Source organism: Panthera onca, chromosome B3 (genome assembly GCF_046562875.1).
Source record: "Panthera onca isolate mPanOnc1 chromosome B3, mPanOnc1 haplotype 2, whole genome shotgun sequence".
NCBI lineage: Eukaryota > Metazoa > Chordata > Mammalia > Carnivora > Felidae > Panthera > Panthera onca.
In genome coordinates this window covers 136,996,554-137,023,157 of record NC_138344.1, presented here as the reverse complement: position 1 = coordinate 137,023,157, position 26,604 = coordinate 136,996,554, and the positions used below count along the sequence as shown (strand labels likewise).

Sequence of the window (26,604 nt, the reverse complement as noted above, 5' to 3'; positions counted from 1 at the left end):
CTGAAATGAAATATTTGTGATGGAATAAAATACCTGTTAACTCTGGGGATGCTTGATTTTTCTTTTTGCTAAGATCCCGCACTTTCCTGTGTACACGCGCTCCGGAGAGGTTACCATATCCATTGAGTTGAAGAAGTCTGGTTTCACGTTGTCTCTCCAAATGCTTGAGTTGATCACAAGACTTCACCAGTATATATTCTCTCATATTCTTCGGCTTGAAAAACCTGCACTAGAATTTAAACCCACAGACGCTGATTCAGCATACTGTGTTCTACCTCTTAACGTTGGTAAGAAGGGCCCAGACTCGGACGTGTTGGCCGATACTAGCTGGAAAAGGGAGGCTTGCGTAACGTTAGTTCATGGTGGCCGCTAGAGGAATCTCTTACTAGAGACCACTCCAAATTAGACACCTACTCGGATACGTAGCTTAAGTAAGAATCCCACCCGTATTCTGTTTTAACGAGCTAAAGAGTCTTTTCCTTCCCTAAGTGAATGACTCCAGCACTTTGGACATTGACTTTAAATTCATGGAAGATATTGAGAAATCTGAAGCTCGCATAGGCATTCCCAGCACAAAGTATTCAAAAGAAACACCCTTTGTTTTTAAATTAGAGGATTACCAGGACGCAGTCATCATTCCGAGGTGAGTGTCTAAGCGGAGCACCACGCGGGGGTGGCACTTTGTTTCGGGAGAGTCGCTCCCTCGAGTGGAAACCCAGGGGGGCCGTGGCGTTGATGCATCTCCTGGGAAGCGTAGGTGTCTCTTCCTGGTGGGGCCTGTTCTCCCTAGCTGACTTCCTCTTGTGAGAAACCACACCTCGAATGCTGTGGGTGGAGGGGTTTGATTTTGTGAAGTTCAGATCATCTACATGCTGTTGAAAGGCTTTCTTAAAATCTTCGTCTTATTTTTCCAGTTTATTTATTTCTTAGAGAATGAGGGGAAGGAGAGAGCGAGGGGAGGGAGAGAGGGAGGAAGGGAGGGAGAATCCCAAGCAGGCTCTGAGCTGTCAGCGTGGAGTCCAACCCAGAGCTCAGACCCGTGAACCGTGAGATCATGACCTGAGCTGAAGTCGGATGCTTACTGACTGAGCCACCCGGGCACCCCAAAATCTTCCTTGTTTTAATCCCCAAAGTCTTAAAGAATTTGATTGTAAACAATAGCTTCTTAAACTTCTTATAGGGAATAATGGTATTAAATGCAATGAAGTAGTAAATCAGGATGCTTTTTTTCTTATTTTGTAAGAATTTAGGGGATAGTTTCTGAGCAATAAATTTAAATATAGGAACCTTTCATAAAATTAGAGTACTGGCTGTAATTCGGTCTTTCCTGATTTCTGTTTTTTCTTCTTTGCAACTTAAAATCATATTTAAAAACTTTTTTGACTTTATTATTATTCATTTTTGAGAGACAGAGAGTGCTAGCTAGCAGGGGATGGGCAGAGAGAGAGGGAGACACAGAATCCGAAGCAGGCTCCAGGCTCCGAGCTGTCGAGCACAGAGCTCGACACGGGGCTGGAACCCACGAACTGTGAGCTCGTGACCTGAGCCGAAGTCCGACGCTTAACCGGCTGAGCCACCCGGGCACCCCTTAAAGTCCTGTTTTAAATGGTAGCTGCCATCAGACTGTTAATACCATGAGTGGTGCCTTCATGCATTTATGTGGCAGGCACCTTTCACGTTCAGCATGTTTGTAATGCAGAGTGCTTGCTCACTCAGTTGGTAGGATGTTGAAAGTGTTCTGCCCCGTATATATTAGTGAAACTAAGAGAGAGTTAAAGGTGCCATGTAGCTTTCATGTGTTAATCAGAGTGATCAGAGATCTTTAGAATGAGGTTAACCATAACGTAGGGCGGAATGGAGAAGCGATTTTTACTTAATATAAACATAATTTTCATCTGACACCCACTTGAAATATATTATTTGGAATTGAAGTGTTCATCAGCGCTATTTGTTTTCAACCTTTGAACTTTAAAATCATAATTTGCATTTTCATATTAAAAACACGCGTTGAGAATAGTTGCCTCAAGTGTATTGTTTTTCTTTTTCAGATACCGTAATTTTGATCAGCCTCATCGATTTTATGTAGCTGATGTATACACTGATCTTACCCCACTGAGTAAATTTCCTTCCCCTGAGTATGAAACCTTTGCAGAATATTATAAAACAAAGTATAACCTTGATCTGACCAATCTCAACCAGCCACTGCTGGATGTGGACCACACATCTTCGAGGTAAGGGGTTTCAGAGATGGCATTTGACTGTCACCTGAGGCACTATTTGCAGAGGTCGGCAGACAACCATAGGGGGGTCACTGTCCCACTGCCTGCCTGTCAACTCTGAAACCGGGAGATTCTTTGCACAGAGAACTGCCCAGGGTGGGGTCCAGGAGTCCTCAGTTTAAATGAGCTCTTCAGGTGATTTGTAGGCACACTGAGCTAGAGAACCCCTGTGAAGGGTCGGGGTTGGGGGGGGGGGGGGGATACTTCTTTTTGTTTGATAAAAATATTTTGAAATTCTTATAGACTGAATCTTTTGACACCTCGCCATTTGAATCAGAAGGGGAAAGCCCTTCCTCTAAGCAGTGCTGAGAAGAGAAAAGCCAAGTGGGAAAGTCTGCAGAATAAACAGGTAATGTGTTCACTATTACTCTAGCATCATTTACTATTTTGAAACGTTAAGTTTGACTTCTTTATCAGCAGGTTGAACTGAGTGACTTAGGAAGTTTCTGGAAGATCCCCAACACTTAGGCTTTGTCATGTTTTAGCTAATACCGTGTGTGAACCTGTATTTGAATGGCTTTTTGGAAATATGATGGGTTTCCTTTGATACTTGGTCTATTGGCAAAATTCGATTCATCCTTATAAATCCTAGATTAAATCCCATTCAGCCTTAAGCCTTAAGCCTTAAAAGGGATTGCTTTTAGAAGTAAGACTTTACTAATATTCTTGATTTTCGTCTTTATCCATTAGTGAAACTGGTCTTTAATTTTTTATTCTTTTGTGTGTTTGCTTTATATTTGTCCACATTTTTGCTTCTTCAAAGATCCTGGTTCCAGAGCTCTGTGCTATACATCCGATTCCAGCATCACTGTGGAGAAAAGCAGTCTGTCTCCCTAGCATACTGTACCGCCTTCACTGCCTTCTGACCGCAGAGGAGCTAAGAGCCCAAACGGCCAGCGATGCTGGCGTGGGAGTCCGATCACTTCCCGTGGATTTTAGGTATGCCTGTGCTGTCAGCCAGAAGGAGCGCGGGGTTATGGAAGCCTGTTTGCAGAAAAACTGCATTAAGTTCCGATTTTAATTTTATATAAAACGGTTCTTAAAAGCTTAAAAAGAAAGCATGGATGTCTCACACATGAAATAAATGCATCCTTTGATTCCTACATTCTTGTGAAGTTGCACAGGGAGAAGGGGGTCGTTCCTCCTTCAGTGATGGCGGTCAGAGCGAAAACGGAAACAGTTCTTTGTTGCCCTGCTGACATTGGAAGACCACTTCCTCTTCTGTAAAATCAAGTCTCTATTAAATGGCAATTGCCTCAAGATGTTCCTTGTCTTTTTCTCTTCCCGCTAGGAAAGTTTCCGCGTTCTAAGGAAATTATTGGCTTAACCACTCAGATTAATTTCGGTTACCCAATTGTGGAGACCACAGTGGTTCCAGGGATTAAGGAATCTTAAAACAGGATAGTAGTAGTCACAGCTGCATTTGCTGAGTACTTAACCTCGGCGTCAAACACTGGTTCGGATGCCGTGGCCTGTCTTGGGTCATTTAATCACTAGAACAGCCCTGTGGGGTAGGAGTGGTCAGCCCTCTTCTGAATGTGGGAAGCCGGGGTGCAGAGAGGTTCCGTAAATCACGAGCTCGTTAGCCGGAGGGCCTGGGATCCCAGCCCAGACGGTGGCTCCGGGTCCCGTTGCCAACCCCGCGCGTCGCCCCCACCCCGCGCTTGCTGTCGGGCGGCGGATTAAAGCGGTGCAGGGAGCCACGTCCCGCTGCCTGACGTACTCGGGGCAGAATTCCGATATGGTGATTTCTGCCTCGGAGACTTGTTTCTCCTCCAAAGTGGGAGCTCGTTTGGAGGGATCGTTATTTTGCTTATTTATGTCGTTGACGTTGTTCTTGCTCTGAACCTCGCCCTTTTGAAGGGTCTGACGAAGTCGTAAAAATGTCTCTGCAGATACCCCAACCTAGACTTCGGGTGGAAGAAATCTATTGACAGCAAATCCTTCACCTCAATTGCTAGCTCCTCTTGGGCTGAAAACGACAATTACTGTAAGCACAGCACAATTGTAGTCCCTGAAAATGCTGCACGTCAAGGTGCTATTAGAACCTCCTCTCTAGAAAATCACGACCAAATGTCTGTGAACTGCAGAACGCTCTTCGGTGAGTCACCCGGTAAGCTCCAGATCGAAGCTTCGACAGATCTCACGGCGACCAACGGTCTTTCGTACAGTAAAAACCTTGCCAATGGCGGTTGCGATTTAGCTAACAGAGACTTTTGCCAAGGAAATCAGCTGAGTTCCTACAAGCAGGAAATACCTGTACAACCAACTACCTCATATCCCATTCAGAATTTATACAGTCACGAGAACCAGCCCAAGCCCAGCGATGAATGTACTCTCCTGAGTAACAAATACCTTGATGGAAATGCTAACACATCTACCTCAGATGGAAGTCCCGCAGCGGCCACGACGCCCGGTACTAACGAAGCTGTTCCCGCGCCCCGGGACGGGAGGGCTTCTGCGCAGAGCCCTTGTCCCGGCTACTCCTCGAGGACTCTTGGCCCGAACCCTGGACTCATTCTGCAGGCTTTGACCCTTTCAAATGCTAGCGATGGGTTTAACCTGGAGCGGCTTGAAATGCTTGGTGACTCCTTTCTAAAGCATGCCATCACCACGTACCTGTTTTGCACTTACCCCGACGCGCACGAGGGCCGCCTTTCCTATATGAGAAGCAAAAAGGTAAGAAGTACCGTGTTTCTCACTCAGAGTAAGCGTTCGGCGTGCCTAGGACGTGGGGTCACGCGCGGGCTGGTTTCAGAGGACGAGGGGTCGCTCAGACAGGAGGCTGCCTTTCCCTGATGAAGCCCCCAAGGTTTGGGGCGTCAGCTGATCTGTGTGTGCCTTGTGGATGGATGGAAATTCAGCTCTGATGGGACCGTTTGCGAGAATACATGTGCTCGCTGGGTCCCCAGGGGGTGTGAAGAGGTACGAGGCGTGGTTGTTTGGCGGGGAGGGTGCTCGCGCTTGAATTTTAGTGGAGAGAAAAGTTTATCTGGGAGAATGCCGTCTTGGCACACAAGGCATCCGGACCTGGAGAAAACACAGGTCTTGTGCGGAGGAGCTCGTCTTCAGGGTTTTTGGAGGGTGTGGAAGGGAGGGGAGCTCGGTGACTCCCCGGCATAAAGGGGGTGACGCCTGAGCTCCGAGCACGCAGGGGACCGAGAGCCCAGAGGAAGGGTGTGACCCCACGCCAGCGGGAATCAAGATTTCAGGAGGGGAAGCGGCGAAGGTAAAATGTTTAAACGATGATAAAAGAGGTGTCACAGGGCAACACGTCCGTGCTTGACGTGTAACTTACAAAGCTGCTCGTTGCCCCGGACGCTCAGAGAGAAGGACCGTCTCTGGGAGGAGAAGGCGTTCATGGAGGAGATGCACTGGCACCTAGTGTGTAAACAGTGAACAGACGGCAGGGCGCGTCGGCAGCACTCAGTGACCCAACTGTGGCAGCAGGCAGAGGAAGGGGTAAAAGGGCAGGTGTGGGAAGCTCTGTCGTGGAAGATGTTCAAGGCTGGGCCCAGGAGTTTGCGCGTGTTTGGATGTCGGGGGCACTTTTCGCGTCAGGGACTCTTCCCGTTCTGGAAGCGCTGCTTGTAACGTGATCGCTCTGGTGGCAGAGTGCGGCCTGAGTCCAAGCGCAAAGCCAGACCGAGCGGGGCGATCGGCTGGGCTTTTGCAGAGTGTAAGCAAGCAGAGTAGGGGATGGTTCTCGAGTTCCAGCAGTGAGGACAGGACCGAGGTGAGTAGTAGTTCGGGGGGGAATGAGAGTTGAAGCTCACGCTTCCTAAGCGTTTCCTCCAGCCAGACGCTACTTTTGCAGCCTTATGTGTTATATCAGTCGCCTAATTAAATTCTGCATACTTTTATTACATTTAAAAAAAATGTTTAATGTTTATTTATTATTGAGAAACAGAGATAGAGCACGAGCAGGGGAGGGGCAGACAGAAGGGGAGACACAGAATCCGAAGCAGGCTCCGGGCTCCGAGCTGTCAGCACAGAGCCCGACGCGGGACTCAAACCCACGAACCGCGAGATCATGACCTGAGCCGAAGTCGGACGCTCGACCGACGGAGCCACCCAGGCGCCCCACTTTTATTACATTTTTTAGATTTTATGTATAATTGTATACACTTTTATTATCCCTCTTCTGTAGACGAGGATCCTGAGGCAGGAGGTGTTAGCTTGCCCCAGGGTCACGTGGCAAGTACGTGGCGGAGCCCAGACAGTGCGGCTTCAGAGACCGTGCTCTTCACCGTCACACTCCCCTACCTCCGATGTCACTCTGTAACACCGGACACTACACTGAGCATTTTACAGACCTCGTTTACTCTTCTCACTGAGCCCCTGGGGGCTGGATAACACGCCTCCATCTTGCAGGTGGGGAGACTCCTGCCTGGAGAGGTTGCTTTTGGTTGGCGTAGGGTTACTTAACTTGCCAGTCGGGAGGGCGTCGGAAGCGAGAACCCGTTCCTTCCGCCGCCCTTCTCACTGCCCCTCCCTGTGATTGGGGGGCAGAGAGAGCCGTGATGCCGGGGTGCCCTCGTGTAGGCTGGGGCCGTGGCGGCGCTCTTGGTGGGAGGAGCACAAATGGAGGAATCGGGGTGAGGATTAGGGTTTTCGGACCTCGTGGAAAATGAAGTGAAACGTTGGGATCGTTGAGAATTTAGGACTGAACTACGGCGTGGGCGACTAGTCTTCACGAGAGTGATAATCGAGGCTGTCAGAACAAATGGGGTCACCAAGAAGGTGGTTGTAGGAACAAAACATCAGAGGCTGAGAATCGGTATAAAGCGTTAGCACATGTACTCTGTTAGGTAAGGAAGAAATCAGCGTACGTTTCCGAAATAGCATCTCTGCGTCTGCCCGGACAGCCTTGGCTCCTTGCTTCCAGGAGAGATCATCGTTATTCCCTCAGCCCGGTCTGGTGTCCTGACCGGGCCTGAGCCCCTCGCCGGTCTTCGCGCGGACTCCACGCACGCACCCCCGCTGTCGTTCCTCTCTCACGGCCCTCCCCCCGCTTGTCGAATGGCCTCTAGTTCTTTCTTCCTGTTCCGTCCCGCCACCCGTGCCGTCTGAGTGGATGGGATCGCCGTCTTCGTCCTCCTGTTGCCGGCTGTGATGCTGTGATTCTCCGACTCTGGAAAAGGATGCTAGCGTTTATCAGAGCCCTTACGTTTCTGACAGCGTGCCTCGCGTAGTGTCACCTGCAGACACCGGTCCCCCCCCCCCCCCCCCCCCGCCCCCAGCTGTGTCGCCTGCAGGGATTAGCAGTCCCTCAGTTTTCTGACTGTTCTCTCAGGGATGTGGGTACCCGTTCAGTGGTCCCGAGTTCCCCAGAGAAAGGGCTCGTGAAGTGCTTACGTAGAAAGGAACCTGGTTTATAGAAAATGCATATGGCGTGGACCGTTCTAGATCCTTGTTTCCAAGTTTTTACTAGACGTTTCTAGGTAGAAATGTTAACGAGTGAGTGAGTTAGGGAGGACATGGGGTCTGTAGGAAAAACACAGCACAGGGCAAACAATGAAGCTGTTTTATTGATGTGAATAAACATGGAGTTATTACCCTTTGCTGTGTTTTAAAATGATTAAACAAAAATGTCATTTGTGGCTTAGGAGTATAAAATGATTTTAGCTCCATTTACTCAGTGCCAGTTTCCACTTACATAGCTAGAGTCTGTGGCATTTCCCCCCATTTATTTCATTACGAATATTGTGACACCTTAGATGCTTTACAGGGATTCTTTTCTATTCTGATAGTCCCAGTTGGCAGTTTGCATTTGATATCATCAGGTTGTGTTTTTTTTTTTTAAAGTTTGAAATTGTGTGAATTGTTTGTTCTGACTTTATAGGGAATTTGCATATTAGTTTTTTCTGATCTGCGTTTTTATATCCAGAAGTATTCATCTAACGACACTAAAGGTTGTAGAATACACGGGCACGTAAAATTTCTTACCGTGAATAGGCAGAAAACCTGTACGTTCTCTATAATTGATGACCAGTTGTGGTGATACGAACAACATTTAACTAAAAATGTGTTTATTTGCCTGGTGTGAACTCCAGCAGTGGGCATTTATGGATAAGTGTCTTACACGTTTTTTCTGCTAAAGGTCAGCAACTGTAATCTGTATCGGCTTGGAAAAAAGAAGGGACTGCCCAGCCGCATGGTGGTGTCCATATTTGATCCCCCTGTGAATTGGCTTCCTCCTGGTTATGTAGTAAACCAAGACAAAAGTAATACAGATAAATGGGAAAAAGATGAAATGGTAAGTTTTTGGTAACTGGAAGGACTTCTACTTTGGTGAACGGGGAGAATTTTGTTCTCTTAATTTTTTGTTTCTTTTCCGTGGCATATTTGTAATAGAGTAGGAATTTGATGTGTTAATTTCTCTAAGGAGACTGTCTCTTCATTGAATTCAGAAACAGTGTTAGATATTTTTGAGGCGGGGGGACAATTCTATCATCTTCCTTTTCCAGAGGTATATGATGTTGCGACTCTGAAAAAGAAGAAAACAAAACTCCATAATATTTCACTTTGTTACCCTGTATTACAAGTGAGGACAGATCCTTAGCTCTGTTCAATAAAATGACTCTTCAGTGGTCTGTGATCTCCTATCTATGAAGTCATTAATTTCAGTAAAGCCTTGCTTTGTAGTTCAGGGATTTCTCAGTGAGGACTAGGCCTTCTCTAGTGAACTAAAAAAAAAAAAAAAAAGATCCTAAAGGTTGTAGTTTTTTGGAAACAGTTTAAATTTTGCCAGGGACTTGAGACGACCAAGTATTAGCTGCAGCGGCTTCATTTTGTCTCGTCTTGAAGGCCACCAGAGGGCACCTCGGAGGGCTCGTGAGCCGGCAGAGCGGTCGGTCCCTCCCCGTGGTGGGCGGCTGGAGAACGAGAGCACCTCTTCCAAAATCAAAGGCGATCTCTCTGGCACTTTGCTTTCTTGGACATTTATTTTGCATTAATGAGAAACTAGATCGTTGTTACTTCATTTTTCCTCCAGGCCAACGCTGAGAATACCGTTTCTTTCACAGATTATGCCTCCTAAATATGTGCTCTGCCCGTCTTCTTTCTGACACGCGCGTCCCGGTTCCTCGGCTCAAATATTTCCAGGCCTGATGCTCTGCGACCCTGTTTTGATTTTTATCTCTTCATTGAGCATATTTTTAACTCGTGCAGTATTTGAGATGATTTCAGTGTCTCACAGAAATTGACCTCCTCTGGAAAAGCATCAGAATATTTTAATGCAAGTTGGGTTAGAAAAATTATATTCGTTCCTGATTTAGAAATGGGTGGAACCTTAGAGGAAAATATGTAGATTTTGAGAACGTTAGAGAAAATATTGCATCTCTATGAAAAACATTCCAGTGATAATTATTCTGCCTTGTAAGTAGTTTCATAATATAATCGGCTCTTTAAAAAAAATTAGCATCAAGGTGACATTGACAAGTCCTTTTGATTAAAAAAAATTTTGTTTTAAGTTAGAACAGACATTTCTTATTTTCCTTAACATTTCAGATGACCTGGCACCGTGACTTTTGGAATATATTAAAGATCCTGTTCGTATTTTCACTTAGTAATTTACGCTTACTGAAACAGACACAGGAGAGCGTGTGCATTCCTGCTTCACCCGCCTCGCTCCTCCCCACGTAGGTTTAAGAGAAACCTTTGCATGCGAGTGCAGAAGGTAATAACTCAGGTAGAAGGTTGACTTGAACTGGAAACGAAAAGAGTTTTATGCTGGCATTTTTCTGAAGAGCCTGAAGTGTTCTTATTTAGGGAGGTCGGACCCTGCTATTTCGCAGATAGAGAAACTGAAACCCAGAGGCATTAAAGAACTTTGCTTTGTGATAAAACCCAGTCTTTGGGGTTGGTGTGTGTATATTGCCAATTTCAGACTATGGGAGCATCTTACTGAAGATATACGAAGATTCTATTTAATGAAACGGTTTTTCACTCTGATTTTTTGTTTTAATGGCAGTTTGCCTTTTTTTAGTGCAAGGACCAAACAGTAGTCAAAACAGCTCATGTTACCTCGGAAGAGTACAGGGCTTTTTGCAGGAAGTAGTTCCTAGAGGTCTGCCACTATAGTTTCTTCTCATATTCTTCCGTAACCTTGAAAACGTTTTATAAACGTTTTTTATTAAAAAAAAAAAAACAAAAAACATTCAGGTATGTTGTTGTAGACACATACATATCTACATTGGCTCACTACTCGTCTTTATTTTCAAACAACTACACTGTCCCTTTTGAGTCCGATTTAAAATGAAATATTTGCAGTATTTAAAAAATACTTGACGAGGTTTGAAAACTTTTGTCAGGAAATCTCTGGAAAGTTGTTGCTATCAAAATTGAAGCAAACTCTCCTGCCTTTCACCCCAAAGGAAAGGAAAGTCTTTTTATTTTATTTTTTTTTATTTCTTGCGCAACAGAAATTTGGCATCTCTTAGCATTGCAAAAAAGTTACATCATTACTGAATCCTAGCCCATTATTAAGGTTGTCATTCACAAATAAGCTTTTGCCAAAGAAATCGGAATTAGCAAAGATCTTCTGACAGAAATTGGATTGTTGTGTTTCATGTTAGTCTAACTTTTCTTCTGTTTTTGTCAGTTATGCTATAATCTGTTCCTCTGATTACTGTAGCACGGTGGAGGGGAAAAGCATAATTTCCCAAATTCGTAGCTTAGTTCAGTGATCACTTCTAGTTTTCAAGCAGAGCAATCTAGTTTTACATTATAGCAAATGTACTTTGATTTGCAGTGGAAAGCGGGGACAGACTTTCCCATGAATCCCTGTTGCCCATTTTTAATATTCTACAGATTTTTAAAGCAGTTGATCTTCTTTCATATATTTATACTCTTCATTGCACAGATAATGCTTTCTCTGCATCTGGACTTTAATTTTATTCATTTGAAAATCTTTTCGAAACATTTTAAAACTTTGTCAGCAAAATCGAAGACCTCTGTGATCGGCCCGTGAGTGCTTTTATTGTGTGTCTGCTGGAGTAAGCCTCCTTAGCTGCAGTCGTGCCTCGCGGACATTAATTTTAACTTTATATCCACGTACAGAAATCCTTAACTTAAAGCTTCATACTGGCTAAAGGTCATTTTATAACTTAGAAAATGAACATTCAAAGAACATGTTTCACTTTGTTTATATGATTAAATAACTTATTTTATGTTAATTGAAAACAAATGGCCGTGATTTTAAAGTTGCCTTTTAGTATTTGTGGTTGTCATTTGAAATTATCCACAACCCTTGCTTTTATTGAGTTTCAGACCCTTTTAAAAACAGCAGCTATGTCTCCCCTCCTTCCCCATTCCCCGTCGTTTCAGACAAAAGACTGCATGTTGGCTAATGGCAAACTGGACCAGGACTTTGAGGAGGACGACGAGGAGGGGGAGGATCTGACGTGGAAGGTTCCAAAGGAGGACGCCGACGACGAAGACGATTTCCTGGAGTATGATCAGGAACATATCAAATTCATAGATAACATGCTAATGGGATCGGGAGCTTTCGTCAAGAAAATTTCTCTTTCTCCTCTCTCAGCCACTGATTCTGCATACGAATGGAAAATGCCCAAAAAAGCCTCCTTGGGCAGCATGCCATTCTCCTCAGATTTCGAGGACTTCGACTATAGCTCTTGGGATGCCATGTGCTACCTGGATCCCAGCAAAGCCGTCGAAGAGGATGACTTTGTGGTGGGGTTCTGGAATCCGTCGGAAGAGAACTGTGGCGTCGACACAGGGAAACAGTCCATCTCTTACGACTTGCACACCGAGCAGTGCATCGCGGACAAAAGCATAGCCGACTGTGTGGAGGCCCTGCTGGGCTGCTATTTGACCAGCTGCGGGGAGAGGGCTGCCCAGCTGTTCCTCTGCTCCTTGGGGCTCAAGGTGCTCCCGGTAATTAAAAGGACTGATCGGGAAAAGGCCATGTGCCCCGCCAGGGAGAATTTCAACGGCCAACAAAAGGCCCTTTCAGGGAGCCGGGCCGCCGCCTCGGTGGCCGGCCCGCGCTCCTCCGTCCTGAAAGACTTGGAGTACGGTTGTTTGAAGATTCCACCGCGATGCATGTTTGATCATCCGGACGCAGATAAAACACTGAACCACCTGATATCGGGTTTTGAGAATTTTGAGAAGAAAATCAACTACAGGTTCAAGAACAAGGCTTACCTTCTGCAAGCTTTTACGCACGCCTCCTACCACTACAATACTATCACTGGTAAGAAGCCCCAGCCCGCACTCCGTTTCCCTGAAACGGCCACTTTGCGTTAACTGCGTTATTTGGGCCCCGTTAGAGAAAAGCATCCTACGCATGTACAGGCTTGGTGCTTAACGTGCACGGTGGAGGGAGGGAGGGAGCAAGAGAAAAACGAAGGCGGCTTTATTTTCCTCTGCTTTCCGGGAGCCCTGCGCCTTATCCTTGGCAGCTGGCGGCCTGGCCCTCCTTACGCGCTCGCGTAGACGTGCCGCACAGGGGAGTGTGAGCCTTCGTATTCTGTTGTGTTTTTCCCATTTGAGTCTTCCCCCGGTGGCTCTCTGCTGCCTGTTCAGTGCTGGTTTTGGTTCTTGATTCATCCATACATTCTGGATGAACTGTCACATCTTTTTATGGTTCTTCCTGAACGGAAAGGCCCCTCCCTTTCTTCAGGTCCCTTTGGATCTAAAGATGAGCCGATGAAAAGGAACTTCTTCGGGGAGGGCCTCCTTGCCCTTGCTCTCGCTCTTGCTGCCGTCTCCCACTCGGCACTGCGCCCCAGGTTTTCCTCTTCTATTTAGTAGGCGCCCGGGCCATCAGATTAGAAGGGAGATTAGGTGCCTGGAACTGCTGTCAGCTTCAGCTTGTGAAAAGCCTGTGTACTTTTTTCTGTATTCGAGTAGTAAGTGCTTGAATCTGGAATCCCAGAGCAGAGTAGAGGGTCTGTATTAAGGAAAACAATAAAGGTTAAGATGATCAGAAAAGTGCAAAGCCAAAAAGTAAAAACCGATCTGGCCCTGAACTGGAAGGACCGACAGCACGGAGGGCTGTTTCTCTTTGTGCAGAAGCCGATGGTCCCTCCTGCCCTCTGCGGAGTGAGGGGCCCTGCCTCGGAGCTCCAGGTATCCGGGACGCGCTGCCCCATCTGTCCCTGCCCCATCTGTCCCTGCCCCAGCCTCCTGGCTTGCGCGGGTCCTGCTGGGCATGGTGAGGAGATAGGGGTGCCGGCCCCAGGCTGGGGGCCTTCTCCGGTGTGGGCAGCCGACCCGTGGTGCCTCGGGTCTTTGCGCACGGCCTCACCTCTCCTTTCTCCGGCCCCTTGTTCGGGTCAAACTCCGCAGTTCTTGCGCAGGCAGAGAAGGGGGTTTTCTAGTATACTGGCTGGCCTCCCGGGTGGCTGTTGTGACCCAGGAGTGGAGAGGCAGGGCGGCGAGTACACACTCCGGAGTGGGGCCAGAGCGCGGGGTGCGCGGGCAAAGAGCACACTTGTGTGAGAGTTACACGGGGGCAGAGCGCAGGGTTCGGGGTTGCACGGGCTCAGAGCGTGGGGAACACGGGGTGCGTGGGGATCAGCGCCGGGAGCATGAAGTGCCCGGGGGGGGGGGGGGGGGGAGGAAGAGCAGGTGGGGCAGAGGGGTGCGTGGGGCAGGGCACGACTGGCCCCAGACTGCTGGCGCGGGAGCGAGGCTGCCGCCGCTTCGGTGGCATTCAGCACCCGCCTGGCCAGCCCTGCGCCCCCCGGGGGGGGGGGGGGTGGGGGGGGCCGCCCTGCTGGGGCCCCCTGGCCGGTGTGGGTCCGCTCGCGCAGCACTCTTTGGGCCACCGTAGGCTTTTAGGACCCCCAGTTTATAGATACGAAATACGCTTTCTTGGCCAGATTGAATTGCCAGAGGCTTTAGTAAGTGTGGCACGTCACACGGCTTGTCACTGGAGCGGATGCACGAACTTCGCGAAGCCCGCCAGGCCCGGCTGCGGTGGGTCTGGGGCCCCGCGCGCGCGCGCTGCGGGTTACCGTGCGGGTTACCGTGCGGGAAGGCGCGAGCTGACGGCTGCGCCCTGGGCCGCCCGCAGATTGTTACCAGCGCCTGGAGTTCCTGGGAGATGCGATTTTGGACTACCTCATAACCAAGCACCTTTACGAAGACCCGCGGCAGCACTCCCCGGGCGTCCTGACCGACCTGCGGTCCGCGCTGGTCAACAACACCATCTTCGCGTCGCTGGCGGTCAAGTACGACTACCACAAGTACTTCAAAGCCGTCTCCCCCGAGCTCTTCCACGTCATCGACGACTTCGTGCAGTTCCAGCTGGAGAAGAACGAGATGCAGGGCATGGACTCGGAGGTGAGTGAGGCGCCACCGCGGGCGCTCCCGTCTCCGGACGGAGGTGACAGCCGCGCGCCGCGCACGCTCCCGTCGGCCCTTTACCCTTGACCGCGCCCGCGGGGCCGCAGCGCGGACCTTCGGGGGAGGGAAGCGGCCGGGGCCTGGGGCCGGGTCGGATCGGGCCGCCCCGGCTTCCCCTGCCCAAGCCAGCGTGGACCTTAGGGCTCGTGCGGTTTATTCTGCCTTTGCTTGTTCCAAGGGATCAGAAAGGTTCGCTGATGCTTTGTCAGGTAAGCGTCACAAACGTGTGTCTGTTCTGCTGCTGCTGCTTGAAAATAGGAGAACTCACTTAAAAACCAGCCTTCTGAGATTTTAGCCGGTGGCATGTGAGAGGCTTCTGGCCTGAGTTCAGCCCGAGGTTCTTCCGTCATGGAGCTCATTGTAATGTGTTCCGGGCTGTTTTGAAGTTTGTAGCAAAGGATCTCACTTCCATCTTTCCCCTCTGATCCTTCGCTGCCATCCTTCCGCATGCCTGTGTGTACCCAGGAGAGCACTCTCGGGTCCTGTTCTCCACGTCCCGATTCCTTTGTTTCTCTTACTTTTGTAGATTTCTTGTAAGGAGGCAGGAAATGTGTGTGGCATGCTGGTGGCCGTTTTAATTGTTCCTTCGGTGATCTGCACCTTCCCTTCTTTTAATTGCCCCAAGCCTCGGCTGGGGAGCAGTGCATTTCCTTTGACTCGCGGTGAAAGAAATTGGAGGCGTGGCCGCAAGGGAAGCGTCAGACCCTGTAAACACTACAGAGCGTGTGCCGAAGGGGAATCCACGTTCCCCGGCGGGTACTCGTCTGGGGTGAATGGTCCGAGTTGGAGCACAGCTAGCAGTGGGACCACGACTTAGGACCAGCTCCTGTGTTCCCAGTAGGACTTCTGGTCTCGTTCTTCAGAAGCGTTTAAGCTTAGAATTTGAGGCACCGGCCAAACTTCGATTTCGGCCGTTTTTGATGACAGTGGGCCACGCCAGTTCTGTCGTGTCCCCTCTTTTCCTGACCTTTGTTTACATAGACGTATGTATTAGGAGTCCTAAAAAGTGATTAGAAATGTCAGTGGTCTGGCTTTTCTGACTTCCTGTTGGATCTTAAAGTCTCTCCACCTCTCCGGGCCTCGGTTTCTTCTTTTGTGAACGGAGAGAATTAAACTCAGTAAGTTTTAGAATTCCTTTCTACCTCAAAACCATGATGTACCAACAGTAAGTATCTTGTTTTCCCAAGAGTCAGCATTACAAGTGGTTTCTATAGAGCTCTGTGTGGCTAAACAGTCCATCTAGAAATTTAAAAAAAAACCTCACCTCTTTTTTTGTTTCTCACAAGTAATTTGTGTTTATTTTATAAAATACAAATAAGCAAAAGGAAGATTAAAGTTACGCGAGTATGCTGCCTTAGAAATAACCAGCACTGACGGTCTGTGATGTTTTGTTGCCAGTGCGTGTAAACATAAACATACATGAACTATCAAGTGCCATTATATGATGCACAGTGTACCACAATGTGTTTTTTTCACGTAACGTGTTGAGGACACCTTTCCGTGTATCCGGCGGCATTGCAACTTTCAGTAGCTGCACAGTAGTCGATATAGCTCTGACGGAATGTGTTTAAACAGTCCGTTGTGCCTAGATATTTAAGTTGTTTTTACTTAGGGCTTTTAATAAACATAGGTGTGGCCAACATAGCCAGTACCCTTTTCAGATAAATTCCTAGAGATGGAATTACTGTTCAAAGAATTTTGAACTTTTAAAAGGCATTAGCATATTCATAATTTTTCATTACATTAATTTGAACACGTGTCAGGTACTCTTAATAGGCAGTGCTTACTAAGGGGTTTAATAAAAAGGGAGCTTGGAGAAATCTGTCTTCTAGTAGAATTGCCCTGGCCAAAAGTGGTAACTTCTACTCCCCAAAGTAACTCACACAACCCTTGCCCGTGCTGTACGGATTAGTATTCTGCCTAATCCTTGCCAAGCCGCTAGGGGGTAGAAATGTTTTAAGATGAAGTTCTTTGATGAAGAGTGGATTTGAAAATTTTTTTCATACGTTCATTAACTATTTCTAATTTTGTGTTAAAGTTGATTTTGTTTTCATTTAGAAGTACTCTTTTTTCCCTTTGCCGAGTATAGAATAATACTGAACGGGGAAGGGAGTTGTTTTTGTTTTTGTTTTTTTCTTTGAGAAGTTGGAAAAATCTTCTTTTTAGGTAAGATAATGTTTATGAAGAACCTGTTACGGTGTAGTAGGCGGTTGCCCCAAATGGTTGGTGGTATTACCCTTGTTAAAGGTACAGTAAGAGTCCTAGCTGAGAAAAGAAACGCACTTCTGTGGAACGCCTTTAAAGATGGTCTTTTTGCTTACACATCACTTTTCTCTGTGTAAATAGCTCAGGAGGTCTGAGGAGGACGAAGAGAAAGAAGAGGATATTGAAGTTCCAAAGGCCATGGGGGACATTTTCGAGTCACTTGCTGGTGCCATTTACATGGATAGCGGGATGTCCCTGGAGATGGTCTGGCAGGTGTACTATCCTATGATGCGGCCGCTGATAGGTACCGTTCGCTCCCCTCGGAAAGAAACAAAATCATCCTTAGAAAAGAATGACAAGGATATCACGCACGCTGTTCTTTCGTTTTGATTACAGAAAAATTTTCGGCAAATGTGCCCCGCTCCCCTGTGCGAGAATTGCTTGAAATGGAACCAGAAACTGCCAAATTTAGGTAAGGCAGAACGTGCATGGAAAAAATTAAGTTGCTTGAAAACGAGGGTGGCGGGGGGGGGGGGGGGGGGAGTGGGAGTTGTCAGAGATGTCATAAACTAATGATTCTGAAAAATGTTTACACTGGGGCATGCGCTCTGCACTTTATATCTGTGGTCTGATTGACTTCCCCTTTTGCTTTCATAGAGTAACGCCGCGTTAAAAGCGAGACGCAGCCCCGTCTGTCGGGGTCCGCGCCCCCGTGCGCTGCACGTTTCCTTGTATGCTGTCGGCTTGCACACCACCCCCCCCCCCCCCCCACCGAGTGCGTGCTCAGTGCTGATTGACAATCATAATAAATAGTTCTGACTTCTGATACAAGCTGTTTGGTTTCTTCGCAGCCCGGCTGAGAGAACGTACGACGGCAAGGTCAGAGTCACGGTGGAAGTGGTGGGGAAGGGGAAATTTAAAGGCGTCGGCCGAAGCTACAGGATTGCCAAGTCCGCGGCAGCAAGAAGAGCCCTCCGCAGCCTCAAAGCCAATCAACCTCAGGTTCCCAACAGCTGAAGCCCCTTTTTAAAGTGAAAAACACAAAAAAGCAGAATTAAGGGGAAAACCATTGAAATTGACAAGGGTGATTTCAAGTCGGTAGTGAGCGGAATGAATCGAAGGCAGAATTTAAAGGTTGTTTGATAACAAGCTAGATTCCAGAATAAAACATTTAACATATGTATAAAAATTTTGGAGCTAACTGTAGTTTTAGTTTTTTGCGCAAACACAATCTCGTCTTCTTTCCTCACTTCCGCTTTGTTCAGATCACAAGAGTGCTTTAATGATGACATTTGGCAAGTGTTCAAAATAATTATCGGCAGTTCTCTTTTTGTTTGGGGTTTTTGTTTTTGTTTTTGTTTTTGTGTTAACCTAGTTTCATTCCTGTCAGCTTCGCTTAGTGGTAGGAGGCCAAGGAGCTTTACAGCTGAGACGGCCCCTGGATTCCGTGGGGCGTCCTCCCCTCCTCAGCGTGGGCGCCGGCACGGGTCCCCCGGTGGCCCATGCGCCCAGGAGAATGGTGCGGTCTGCCAGAGGAGAAGAGTGCCCGCACCGTCCTTTCTTTCCATGCCCTGTCGTGTAAGACGATGTCTCCCGGTCGCCGTTGCACTTCATAGATAGTAAGGGACAGATTTTTCATTAACGTTGGCTGGCACGTTGGTGAATCAGATTTTCGTTTTCTCATGCCACGTAGTCTTGCATAGAAAAAGGTTCTCGCCTTAAAAGTAAAGCCGTCATGGATGTCCTTTTGATTTCCGATCCTTTTGGAACAAACTATTTTACATTCCCTTCATTTTATTATGCATTTAAGGTGTCGAGACCGTGTGATACTTGCAACTCACTAGTGTGGTTGTGACTTATTACAGGATTATATTAGCGTTTCTGTCGTATGTGTCCTGAAGGCATCTTGAAAACCAGAATAGATATGTAGTCTCTGGATTTTTTCTAAGCACCATAATAAAAAGGATCTTTGGCTAAATACCCAGTTTTACTAAAAACCTCCTGCTAGGTAGCTCCACTGATGGAAATTGTGGCAAACGGTTTTGCCCTGTAGGCTGTTGCTCTAACAAGATAACCTTTAGACATATCACACCTAAAATATGCTGCAGATTTTATAAGTGATTGGTTACTTATTTAAAGAAGCAAAACAAAGCACCTTTACCGTTCGTCTCTTTTCACGTCAATGTCTTACTGTACTTTTCACAGTGTTGCATGCAGATCTCACCTACCAAAGCCGTGCTGTTAATGCCATGGAAGTGTAACGTTTGTGATAAACTGCCGTAATTTTGATACATCTGTGATTTAGGTCATTCATTTAGATAAACTCATTCTTTCCATCTTTGGAAAAGGAAAAAAAAAAGAAAAAAAAAACATTTTTAGGCATTTGCCGAAGTTTCTTTAATTAGACCTGTAGGCACTCTTCACTTAAATACCTCAGTTTTTCTTTTCTTTTGCATGCATTTTTCCCGTGTTTGGTGCTATGTTTATGTATTATGCTTGAAATTTTAATTTTTTTTTTTTTTTTTTTTTTTTTTTTTTGCACTGTAACTATAATACCTCTTAATTTACCTTTTGAAAAGCTGCGGGTCAGTCCTGCACTCCCACCGACACACCAGTAGAGGTTTGCTGCAATTTGCTCTGTTAATTATGCTTGAAGTTTAAGAAAGCCGAGCAGAGGTGTCTAATGTTTTCCATCCTGAACTTGATGCTTCATGTAATGCTGCGTTTTTGTTTTCAAATACACTCAGATACTGTATTTCTTGCTTTACCTGCACCACCCACCCACCCCCCCAGAGAAACACCTCTCTCTGCACGCGTGCGCAGGGAAAACGGTCAGCTCCACTTTCTGAGGAGACCTGAGTTGGAGGGGGATGTTAAGCTTCTCCAATGTTATTCGTTGTCTCCGGTCTTAAATTTCAATTGCGATCTAAATTATTCAGTGTGTCTTTGAGCAAATTGATTTGGGTAGACTCCTTTTGAAAACACTTCTTTCCGATTTGGAACCTTCGCTTTCTATTCGGTTTTTTAAAATAAAACCTCAGTGTCAGATCTCCTAGCAAGTGAACACCAAGCAACTCTTGAATTATATTAACTGTAAACGTGTATAATTGACAAGTAAGGCTGGATGTGAATTGTACTTGTGAGGGTGATTTTGTGATAACGTTCTATCACAAATCTCTTCTTAATTTATAAACTACCTGATGCCGGGAGCCCAGGGCTTTGCATTGCGTCTAATGCACTAATCCCAGCGTTAAGGGATTCTCTCGCCTCCTGGCACCAAAACCAGATTGTTTCACAGTTACAATTCCCGTTGGGAGAAAAATGCCTCAATATATTTTGTAACCTTAAGAAGAGTATTTTTTGTTAAAACTAAAAAGTTCAGACTCGGATATGATTAGGTCATACATTCTCAGGGGTTCAAATTTTCTGCTACCATTCAAAATGTTTTCTCAACAGCAACCTTTCGCTATTCCATTTTTCTGTTGTTGGAGACAGATAGCTAATTTTGATCTGTGACTCACACTCGGACGGATTCTGTGATCCCCTGGTTTACGAAGTCAAAAAATAAAAACTCGAGTTAGACAAATGAGATGGGTTACGAACGCTTTCGTGCTGCTGATTTTTAATGCTGTAAAGTCCACCCCCCCCCGACCCCCAGTTTAGCTTGTTGAAATGTTTTGCATCCATTGATTAAGGAGGAAAATCACTCTCTGTCGCCCCACTTGCCACCCGCGTGTGTCATCCCTTTGTTCCTGTGATTGCACTGTGAGAGCGAATGTAACGGAAGCCCCGCGAGCCGAGGGCACTGGGGGGGGGGGGGGGTGGGGGGGGCGCCACGGGCACGTGTGTGCGGGGCAGGGCGGGGGGTCGGGGGGTGTCCTGAAGAAGCAGCTGCAGAAGCTCCTTCCGATGATTGTGTGGAGGTTAGTGGGGACGAACCTTCGTTGTACAGATTTTTTCCTTTCTCTCGTGATCTCCTTTCCACGGTCCTAACTATGCTGCGTTTTGTAATAGCTTTGTCCCCCCTCCGTTCTGTTCGTGTAGCACAGAGAAGCCTTGCACTTGGTACCATGCTTTACCTCATTTCAAGGAAAATCTGCTTCATGGAGAGGAAGAAAAAAAAAAATGTGGTTTGGCCTCGCTGCTGTTTTGATTTGCCGGATTTGAAAAAGATGATTATAATGCCTGCAATGTGTCATATACTCGCACAACTTAAATAGGTCATTTTTTTTTTTTTGTTTTTTGTCTGTGGCATTTCTTACTGTTTGTGTATGACAGAGATCTGTTCACTGAACTCTTAAGTATGTTTTAAACGTATGTGTTACTCTTTTTTTTTTCTTTTTCGGTTTTCCTTTAACGTCATGTGAAGTGATGAAATCTAGAATGACCTCTAACACTCCTGTAATTATCTCTTAAAAATATTAATATTTTAACATTCTTAATAATAGCTGGCCCTCAGAGAGATTCAGACTGCCCTGCCTAAAGAGCAAGAGACTTGAGGCCGCTTTGCTTCTGTGGGTTCAGTTCCCAGATGCGACCGCTCACCCAGCAGTGGGCTCTTTGCCATCCTTCTCCCCCCGCCCGGGGTGCTCTGCGGGGACTGCGGGGTGCAGAGAAGCGTCGAAACGCAGACCGACCACGGTTCGTTCCGTCTTCAGGCCCGGTTGATTTCAAACCTTCTACCTTCCTCTGCTAGGGTACCGAATCCTTTCACACAAAAGTTAAGCCACCAAACTGAGACCCTGGATACCTTTATTTAAACTGCATCTGAAATTAATGTCGGAGCCCTCAACCCAGCCCGTGCTCTCTGCGCAAGAGAGACTCGTGTCGCGTCCATCAACCTGTACGGTCGTTTTGATTGCATTTGAATAGGTCTATTTTTTCAGCCACTGATTACTTTTCGGGAATTCAGTTCTTTCCAAATAAATTTCTTTATTTTATATTGTACATGAGAAGTTTCTAAGATATGTTTAAGACCAAGAATATTAAAGTGATCTTTTAACAGTTGTTGGAGACCCTGGTTAGCAATATCACGGGAATTTACATCGAGACTGTTGTATTCTCCACTCGCAGTGAAAATGGTCTTTCAGAACTAACTTGTAAATATATTTTAGTCATTGATTGATTGGTCTTTTTTTTTTTTCCCCCCCTAGTCCATTTTCATTCGGACGTCAACCACAGACACTTTAAATCCTACAGAGGCACTCAGAATTCACTGCATCAGCAGGGTTACATAGCAGAAATGCAAAGGTGAACCCCAAGTAGAATCTCTGGCTTTTTCTGCTGTAAATAGAGTGAAGGAAAATGACTAAAATCGAGAAAAACTAACATGATTTGATTGACAATAACATATTCACCATCACATGCTGCAGCTGTTTTTAAGGAACATGATGTAATTCATTCATACGGTCACCATGCTGCAGAAATACGCAGTGCACCTTATGGGTCCCAGTTCCCTTTAGTTGTTTCCTTTTGTAATAATTGTAGCAGAGTCAATCTCCAATAAAGTTATGGTCTGTTCATTTTGTGTCCTCCTTTCTTTTTCTTTTCTCGTTTTGATTCGTTTGGATTCAGGTCAAGCGGGTGATAACACTTAAAATAGTTGTAGCAAAAAGGACCCGTGAAGTGTGTTAGTTCCATGGTCCTATGAAAATGCACATTTTCATAAAATGAAAGGTCTGTCTCCCGAGCTCTGCTTCACGCTGACTTGTGGGGTGGCATAGCAACAATTGTCTTTTTCTTTTCGAGATTTAAATCCTAACCAGTGTGTGTTTTTCTGAAATTCTGCCACATTGAATGTGTTCCGAGTCCTGGGTTATCATGTGATACATTTGCCACGTTCCTTAAGTGAATTTGATTGTTCTGAAACCAAGTGGTTCAGCTTCTCTGTCTTTAGAACGTACTCCTGATATTGTTGGCTGTGCAAGAATTCTGTGATTCCAAGATTTGACCCGATCTTTCTGTAACTCGGTAAACTAAGGACTACTAGAAATGATTTGGCTATAGGAACAAGACGGTAAGTATAAGTTTCTCAGAAGGAGAAAAAAAAAATCTTAGTTTTCCTTTGTGAAAAGTTCAATCCCTAACTTTTCCCTTCCTTCCACCTTCTCTAAACGAAAGGAGAAAAAGCCTGTATATTTTCATTCTGAGGAGTTTGGTTAAGGGCCACGTGCGTGTGCGTGCCAGTGTCACGGCCCAGAAATCACTGGCTAGTTCAGGCCGAGCATCGGTCCGGTCCCACCGCCCCTTCCTGCCACCGTGACCCTGCCCTCCCCTGGCTTGCAACAGAGAACACAGCCGGGCCGAGCATATCGGTTTGCAGGTCGTGATGTGCGTGAAAAGAATCCAGATGGAAGTGAAATTTTTTCTTTCTACGGATCCATCGGCATAACATGACGCGTGCTTTAGATGGGCTGGCGCGTGCCGCTTCACAGCCGGCTGGGTTGTAAACAGACTTGTCCTTGCAAAGACGCCAGGAGCAAGGGAGGTGCACTCACAGTAGAGGTGCGGGCCGAGAGCTCGCTTTCTAAGCTGCCTGCAAGGCAGTGCGGGAACGACCCTTCGATCTTTTTCTTTCTTCTTTTTGTGGCAAATCACGCATAAAACTTTCCCGTTTTTGCCATCGTTCGGTGTACAACCCGCTGTCGTACAGCCGTCACCACCATCCGTCTCCGGAACTTTTTCTTCATCCCACACTGGAACTTTGTATCCGTGAAACACTAACTTCCCTTCCCCTCCTTCCCCCAGCCCCCGGCATCCACCACTCTACTTCCAGTCTCTGGATTTGACTCTTCTCCTGTGAGTAGAGTCGGACAGCATTTGCCCTTTGGCATCTGACTTCATTCCATTCAGCATAAGGTCCTTAAGGTCCATCCGTGTTGGAGCAGGTTCGGAACTTCCTTTTTAAGGCTGCATAGTATTCCATTCTGTATATTCACATGGAGTTTTGCTTACCCACTCATCTGCCGATGGACGTCTGGGTTGCCTCCGCCATTCAGCTCTTGTGAATAACGCTGCTTTGGTACTGGTGTCCACACACCCTGCATTCCTGCTTTCCGGTTCTTCGGCGGGTACACCCGGACGTGGGATTGCTCGCTCCTAACCGTAATTCCGTGTTTAATTTTGTGAGAGACTGCCTTACCGTTTTCCACAGCAGCTGCCCCGTTGTACATTCTCCTCGGCACTGCATCAGGGTTCCGGTTTCTCCACATCTTCACCAGCACTTGCTTTCAGGGCTTTTTGTTTCTTTGGGTGGTTGGTGGTTTTATCACACCTGTGCTAACGGATAGGAGGTGGCGTCTCATAGTATTGATTTGCGGTTCCCTGATTATTAGTGCTGCTGAGCATCTGTGCATGTGCTTGCGGGCCATTTGTTTTAACTTCTTTGGAGAAATGTCTGTTCAGGTTCTTGGTCCATTTTTGAATCGGTTTTCGTGGTGGTGGTGAGTTGTAAGAGTTCTTTATGTATTCTGGGATATTAAGCCCTTACCAGATTTGTGATTTGCAAATCTATCCTCCCCTCTTGTGGGTTGCCTTTGGCTCTCTCGAAACGTCCTGAATCGCAAAACACATTGGCCTCAAGGCTTCCTTCTAGGGCCTGTGGGCCCATGACAGCGAAGGTTTACTGAACATATACTAAACGCCCGATCTGTGCTACGTTTCATTCGTTTTATGCCACTTACTGCGCACCACAAGTATGGACGTGACTGCTACTGGAGGGCAGGAAAGCACAGAGATTCTAACTGAGATCCGGACTCAGCCCGCCTGGTTCCCAGCACCGCGTGACTTTGGCTAAGTGGTTTAGCCCTCCTGGCCTCACGCCCTTGCCTCTACCATGAGGAACGGCATCGTTTGGATTCAGTGGCAGGTTGTGTACATTGCTGGGCGCGGTGCCCCACACGTCATGAGCCCACAACCAATGCTCATTGTTACTGCCGCAGTCCCCCTTTTGCAGACGGGGACAGTGAGGCACAGAGAGGTGAAGTTCGCCTTCCTCAGAGGGGTGCCCCCTGCCCGTCTCGGGTGGACGGCCATTGTCTTCCCTGTAATCCCAAGTCTGCAGCTTTGAGAGAGGCCTTGTCCTGTGTCATTGACTCAGCCTGAAACGGTCCTGGCCCTCCTCCCTGCCGCCTCTACTCCTCCAGCACTGCCCTCCTGCCTGGCAGACCTAGCCGGGCGCCTCCTTCCCACCACCGTCAGCCTGTGCCTGTGCTTTGGTCCCTGCCACTGCCCCCCGTGTCTATGAGCTACAGGCATGCAAAGGACTGTGTCCTCACCACCACTACGCGTCCCAAGTCCCAAATGCTTCTGGACCACAGTAGAACCTCGCTAGATGCCGGTGTCGGCTCAGTGCCGCGGTGTTCTCCATCTGCTGTCCGTAGACGTCCGTGATCCCTCGGGAGACGTGCCGTGCGGGTCAGGAGGGAGGTGGGCGTGGGCACAGAGTGGGGAACATCCCTGCTTTTTACAATATTTTCTCCAAAGAGACTAGGACCTGGCGTTCCTAAATATTGTCATAGTCTTGGGTGAAGGCTAGGTCCCCTGGTCATTCTGACACATTTGGGACACGTCGAGCTAAAGACCCGGTAGAGAAATGCCCGGAAGAACCTGTGATCTTCCTGAAGATTCGGTTTAAATGGACCCCGAATCTCATAGTGGATCTTTTCCCTTTTTGCTCAGACTACTAGGCAACTCAGAGCCAGATTTCCGGTAGACCTCCAGTTCCCTCTACTGACTCCGGTGTTTATGCAGCACCTTCTGGGTGCAGGCCCTCCCCCGGGGGGTGCTGGGGGCAGAGCAATGAATAATGGGAAGTTTTTGCCCTCGTTTCAGGCCATTATGTTGTGGTGCATCCTGGTGGGGAAGACAGGCCGTGGCCAAATCGACGATAGTTGTTTCCGGGGAGCAGTTCCCCGTGCGCCCATTAGCGCACGCGTCTGTAATCACAGACGCCCGCCTCGCGTCTCCACCCTGTCCTGTAGCGGCATGGGGACTGTCACTGTCGCACTGTTGCCACAGACCCTTCGGGGAATGGGAAGGGCTAGGACAAACATGTTGGTACTCCTTGGTCCAGAATATATTTCTTAAGCAGCCTACTAAGTGTCTGACCTGAGGCTGACCTACGTGAGGAAGGGGCTCCTTGAGGAGGCAAAGAGTGCTCTAGTCACAACTTTGAACTTGGCGCTGGCTTTTGCTGCTTCGGCCAGGGGGCCAGCGTGATGGGTGGGTAGAGCCACACTTCACACACTGGTGATGACAAGACAGCCACCCGTGGCTCTCCCCGTGACAAGGGGGCCGGGGGGGGTGGGGGGGGGGGAGGCAGCGCCCTCGTCGTTTCCTCCCACCCAGAGGCCAGGCTCCAGTGTGGGCAGACACAGCGGGACAGAGTTGCTTTTATGGGAAAGCGCGTTTGAGCTTCAAGTTCTTTTAAGAGCCGTAAGGCCACTTTGGGTTTTATTTGGCGGTTAGTTATTTTTACTTATATTTACCTATTTGGGAATAAAGGGCTGAATCAGTCCTCTTAACAAGCCAGGATTCCAACTTGCGGTTATGTGTATAAATAGAAAACCGAGGCTTTCCAGAAGTAAGGCTCCCCGAAACCAGTTTTGTTGACAAAGGGGACGTACTGTCAACCAGCGGTCTGAGCATCTCGAGGCATCTGGGATTCCTGAGTCCCAGACACGCCCCCAGGGCGATCCAGCTTTAACCCTCCTGCACCAAGGATGCTGAAAGGAGCCAGGCA

At 47.4% G+C, this 26,604-nt stretch overlaps 1 protein-coding gene across 4 annotated transcripts in view; it reads left to right on the top strand.

The window, feature by feature from the left end:
• The window catches only part of DICER1 (dicer 1, ribonuclease III), a 70,598-nt gene extending 51,445 nt beyond the window's left edge, over positions 1 to 19,153 (top strand). For 2 of the 4 annotated variants that reach the window (XM_078447882.2, XM_060620670.3), the window contains exons 18-29: positions 74 to 287; positions 490 to 643; positions 2,049 to 2,231; positions 2,523 to 2,628; positions 3,043 to 3,218; positions 4,175 to 4,958; positions 8,383 to 8,538; positions 11,610 to 12,498; positions 14,326 to 14,594; positions 17,004 to 17,166; positions 17,259 to 17,334; positions 17,714 to 19,153. In XM_078447882.2, coding sequence (XP_078304008.1) covers positions 74 to 287; positions 490 to 643; positions 2,049 to 2,231; positions 2,523 to 2,628; positions 3,043 to 3,218; positions 4,175 to 4,958; positions 8,383 to 8,538; positions 11,610 to 12,498; positions 14,326 to 14,594; positions 17,004 to 17,166; positions 17,259 to 17,334; positions 17,714 to 17,879 — 3,336 coding nt within the window. In that variant the 3' untranslated portion in view covers positions 17,880 to 19,153. The remainder of the gene's footprint in view (positions 1 to 73; positions 288 to 489; positions 644 to 2,048; positions 2,232 to 2,522; positions 2,629 to 3,042; positions 3,219 to 4,174; positions 4,959 to 8,382; positions 8,539 to 11,609; positions 12,499 to 14,325; positions 14,595 to 17,003; positions 17,167 to 17,258; positions 17,335 to 17,713) is intronic. The other 2 variants (XM_060620672.3, XM_060620673.3) reach the window with 2 other exon arrangements.
• The last annotated feature ends 7,451 nt before the right edge of the window (positions 19,154 to 26,604 follow it).